General features: G+C 42.4%; 1 protein-coding gene across 2 annotated transcripts; it reads right to left on the bottom strand.

Moving 5' to 3' along the window:
* Positions 1-203: 203 nt before the first annotated feature.
* On the bottom strand, positions 204-3,473 carry LOC126986102 (putative nuclease HARBI1). 2 transcript variants are annotated; one of them, XM_050841809.1, is made up of 3 exons: positions 2,678-3,473; positions 2,243-2,371; positions 204-2,029 (listed from the first exon to the last, which is right to left on the bottom strand). In XM_050841809.1, exons 1-3 carry the CDS (start codon positions 2,793-2,795, stop codon positions 1,317-1,319), a joined length of 960 nt encoding a protein of 319 aa, XP_050697766.1. In that variant the 5' UTR covers positions 2,796-3,473; the 3' UTR covers positions 204-1,316. The 2 variants fall into 2 exon arrangements, with proteins under 2 accessions (XP_050697766.1, XP_050697767.1); XM_050841810.1 differs by having other exon boundaries at positions 2,243-2,350.
* Between the last annotated feature and the right edge of the window lie 1,166 nt (positions 3,474-4,639).

The following is a 4,639-nucleotide window of genomic DNA, read 5'->3' as shown; positions in this document are numbered from 1 at the left end:
AGTAGCTTATGTGGCATCTTGTTCTCCGTAAATGCACTTTAAAAATGGAAAAAAGTTACATTCTGACACTTCCGTGAGCCACAGAAATAAAGACCTGTATTCTAGAGGTTAATATACACACATATACTTTTATAATCTTTTCTCACAAACTAACTTCTTTTATCTAATGCCAAAAAATTCTTACTCAACCGCCCTCTACGAAGTGGTTCATCTGGAAGAGCCCGCTGCGCCACCTCTACCGACACCAGCAGAAGAGCCGACACTCAAGGAAAGAAACAGTGTGGTCAAACCCGAAGTGTCCTCCTGTCCATCCTCAAGTGCAAAGAGGAGGCAGCGTAGTGCCAGGAGGGCACTTCAGGACCATGAACTATATGGCACACCAGGAGGAGAAAGTGCTAGCAATAAGAAAGAAGAAATGCAGCGGAGATTTCTGGAGAAGAGGGACGCACTGATGGACCTACAGATGCAGCACATGCAGGTTCGTCTTGAAGAAGCCAAGCAGAGGCGGGAAGAAGCCAAGGAGAGTTGGGAAGAAGCCAAGGAGAGGCGGGAAGAGGCCAGACTTTACAAGGAAATTGCACGGCAAAAATTACTAGAATTAAGGAATAAACAATAAAAACAAATTAAAAATGAGTATAATTTTAATGTAAATTTAAGTTTAGCTTAGATGTAGATATAAATATAAATTTTAGAATGCAAGAATAAGTTTAAGTTTATGTAAATATAACTCTAGATTAAATATACATATTAATCTTAGATTGTAGGAATAGGTTTTTGTAAATATAATCTTAGAATGTAGGAATAGCTTTAAGTTTATGTAAATATGTTTAAGTAAAAATATTGTATGCCAACTGACATCAGCGTTTGCCTTGCTAACATCATCCAATTTCTTGCATGTTTAAGATAATTTAAGAATTTTCATGTTCTGACTTTTGTGTGATATAAAAAAACAAAGGTAAAAACTATATGGCAGCACCTGAGCTTTATTTAACAATTGGTCAAAAAGAAATATATACTACACCATTCACATAGAACTACTACTTACTCTCAAGAACTGTCTGAAGGGTGTGCCCACGGTAAGGCTCAAGTGGATGCCATCTGACCACCTTTACAAAGAAACAGTTCGGAGACAGAGAAGACATCTGTTTACACCTACAATAATGTTCCCATCTTGTTTAAAAGAAGTCAGTAATGATTTGCTGCCATTTCAGTCTACCTAGTACGTTCGCCTGTCTCTGTATTGGCACTTCATTATGGAGAACATTAATATCGATGTTTATCATGTCCCTTCCATCTTGTGGCAAAATCAGTCTAGTTTAGACTGCAATATTGTGCAGTACCATTGCAGCAACTATGATGGCTTTAGTGGTGTCTAAATTTGTCCTAACTTTCTTCCCTAAATACCCAAATCTCCTTTTTAGAACACCAAATGCCCTTTCAACTGTATTCCTTGTATGGGTATGACTGTTGTTATAAGCCCTCTCGTGCTCATTAGTTGGAACTGACACTGGCGTCAACAGATACCTCTTCAAGGCATAGCCAGCATCTCCAAGCAAGTGATACCTAGGGTTTAAATTTTCCTCTATATCAGCACAGAGCCTACTGTTATAGAAAATCCTATTGTCGTGGACACTCCCTGGCCAACGGGCAACAACATTATGAAACCGCAGGTCAGGTCCACATACAGCTTGGACGTTCAATGAAAAGAAACCTTTCCTGCACTGAAACACCTCTGAATTTTCAACAGAGGGTCTCAGTATGGCAATGTGTGTACAGTCAATTGCCCCGATAACTCCAGGCATTCCATGAATGGCATGAAAATCCTGGATTGTACGCTGCAGATCATTGCCCGAAGGTGGCTGTATATAATGCCTGCTCAAGCTAGCAATTGCTCTTGACACCACCTTCAGGCACTGCCTGACTGTTGTTTGTGATACATCATGGCAGTCACCTAAAGTCATTTGGTGGTCTCCAGTTGCCATGCAGCGTATCGCGATCAGGGTTTGGAGATGTGGCGGAACAGGACAGCCTGTCAAGAGAGGAAGCTCGAGTAAAAGGTAACAGCAAAGTTGGGAGCATACATAGTGGCTGTGTGTGGCATCTGCACTCATGTCAAATTAACCCTTGAGGCTGTGATGGATAGGAACTATAAATGACACTTGGTACGTGCAATATAACTGGTACATATGACAGTTTGACAGAGAAACACTGTATAATTGTAATGTACGGTGAAATAAATTACCTCTTGAGTCATTTGGGGCAGGAAGGTGATCTCTAATTTCTTCAATTAGGTCGTACATTGACGTTTTCCTGACCCTGAAGCGGTCCATGAATTCATAATCACTCATTGCTGTGAAAGGGTTCATCCGATCTGTAAGTGTACAGTCATTAATAATTATATACTTAATATATCATAGCCATTCCTTATGTGGCATTCTTATGGGGGAAGTCAGCTTGGTAGGCTTTGAGATGGTACGGGGAGATTCAGATTGTCGGTAAAACATGACTGTAGCATTGCAACATCTGAAGAAGGCGCAGTCATGAAAGGAAGTAATGAAAGGGCTGATGATGTATGTGACAAGTGCTTGCGTGTGGACAGAGGGCTGGATTTGCTGTCTGGGGAAAGATGCGTGTTACGAAGGTGTATACATAATCCTTTAAGTCTGTTGGGGTTTACCTGTAACAATTCTGCAACATCTACGTCCGACAACTCCTTCGGCATCTATCTCACCATCTAGCTCCTCCAATTGATCCAAGAGGTCCAGATCATCCCAAACCTGCTCATAAGTGGCCATGCTCTCAGTAACCTGCAAAATCAATTACAAATTTTAACCCAGGAGTGCCACCATGTAGGTACCTAACTAGAGACCAAAGCAATGAAATAAGAATGCACAACTTATCCACGAAAAAGAAGTATTTATCTAATATGAGTCTTCTAATTCACTCATGAACACATTATTATTATTATATAGGTACCTCAAAGTCATGGTCTAGTGCATTATGTTTGTAGCTATATTTTGGTAAATATGGGAAAAAAGCAGCTGGAATCTAGTTGTGGCCGCTGCATATTTTGGCATCCTCAAATATTGGAATGAAAATGAGCTGTGTGTGCCCCCCACCCCAGCCACCTTTGACCCACTCTGGCCTACGTGATGACGGCTACTTTCGACCCTTTCACGTGTTCACATAGGCTTAATGCATCCTTAAACAGGTAAAAACTATTGATACATGTGGGGAATGTGCTTACCTGGTCAAATATTGGAATGAAAGTAAGCTCTGTGTGCCCCCTGCCACATCTACTTTTGACCTACCTTACCCTACGTGATGACGGCTACTTTCGACCCTTTTACGTGTTCACATAGGCTAAATGCATCCTTAAACTGGTAAAAACTATTGATACATGTGGGAAATGTGCTTACCTGGTCAAATATTGGGGTAATATAACAGCAGCGGCAGCGAAGGGTTGGGGGGAAGAGGCGGTGTTTGTTGTCCCTTCCCCCTTTGGCGCGGCGGGACCCCTCGCGACCCAAAACAGTTTAACGGTAGAGATTTCTGGGCGTAGGGTCCCGTCGCCCAATGGTTAGATTTGACAATCCGGGCCTTAGACTCCACTCTGTCCATGAGAGCTGTGTGAGTGGAGCCCCCCCACACGAGATGCATACTCCATACGAGGGCGGACAAGGCCCCTATAAATGGAAAGCATCTGAGCGGGGGAGAAGAACTGGCGGAGACAATACAGTACCCCCAACCTCGAGGAAGGCTGATTTAGTGATATTCCTTCCTTTTTTTATCTCTCAAAGCCTGATGGGACTTTGAGTTCCCAGCAGTGTAATTTTGTATGATAATTACATAATGGTTATATTGCACAAAAGTGGTTTCTTTAGGTTCCTAAAAAGGGGATATAATGAAATGAGAATGAAAATATAAGGCCCTGATTTCATTTATAATATTCTTGTTTTATGATGTCCCCTCCCTGATAAACTTCTCCTCCAGGGGTGTGTCCCAGCCTACCTCTACTGCCCAGACCTTCTGGGAGAGAAACTTTCCCCTTATAATGAAGGGTTCACTGGACCAAGGGGGTCAAATACTTTGGAGTGGCATTAAAGACAACTTTCAAAGCATGTACTCAAGTTTTCTTTTATTCCTCTGAGAAACATTTTCCAATAACTTAACTAAATAGAAAGTAAATAGAAATCTTCTGTAGTAATCGCTTCAAGGATTTGATTACTGAAAACTAATCGACTGCAATATTTTTCAGATAGTAGTGGAAGTAATCGAATAGAAACAATTGATCACACCCACCAGCACCTCCAGGTGATCACGGAGGGCGGTGACACACCTCGCTCTCCACCTCCCCAGCCTGCAGCCCACAAGTGCTGCAGAACCTTGAGTAATTCAGGAGAGGAAAATTCTTCTGACTTGAGAGAGGACGGTGACATATCTCGCTGCCATCTGTGCACTCCACCTCCCGGGCCTGTGGCACACAAGCGCCGCAGAATACTGAGTGGTTCAGGTGAAAGTTCTTCTGACTTGAGCAGTGAGAAAGACAGTGACAGTGGAAGTGATGAGAGTAGTGACAGTTCAGGAAATTCTACAGATGCTGATTCACCCCGTGTGCGCACACCAAGAGCATGTACGG

This window comes from Eriocheir sinensis, chromosome 61 (assembly GCF_024679095.1).
Source record: "Eriocheir sinensis breed Jianghai 21 chromosome 61, ASM2467909v1, whole genome shotgun sequence".
Lineage (NCBI taxonomy): Eukaryota > Metazoa > Arthropoda > Malacostraca > Decapoda > Varunidae > Eriocheir > Eriocheir sinensis.
The sequence above is the reverse complement of the archived record's forward strand: the minus strand, read 5'-3'. Positions and strand labels throughout refer to the sequence as shown.

Bases quoted from the DNA above. Each gene is read 5' to 3' on its own strand.
- LOC126986102 (XM_050841809.1), bottom strand. From the start codon at position 2,795: ATGGCCACTTATGAGCAGGTTTGGGATGATCTGGACCTCTTGGATCAA. The intron at 2,372-2,677 runs GTAAACCCCAAC...GTACACTTACAG, and splicing joins ATGTTGCAGAATTGTTACAG to ATCGGATGAACCCTTTCACA. The intron at 2,030-2,242 runs GTAATTTATTTC...CTCTCTTGACAG, and splicing joins TGCCCCAAATGACTCAAGAG to GCTGTCCTGTTCCGCCACAT.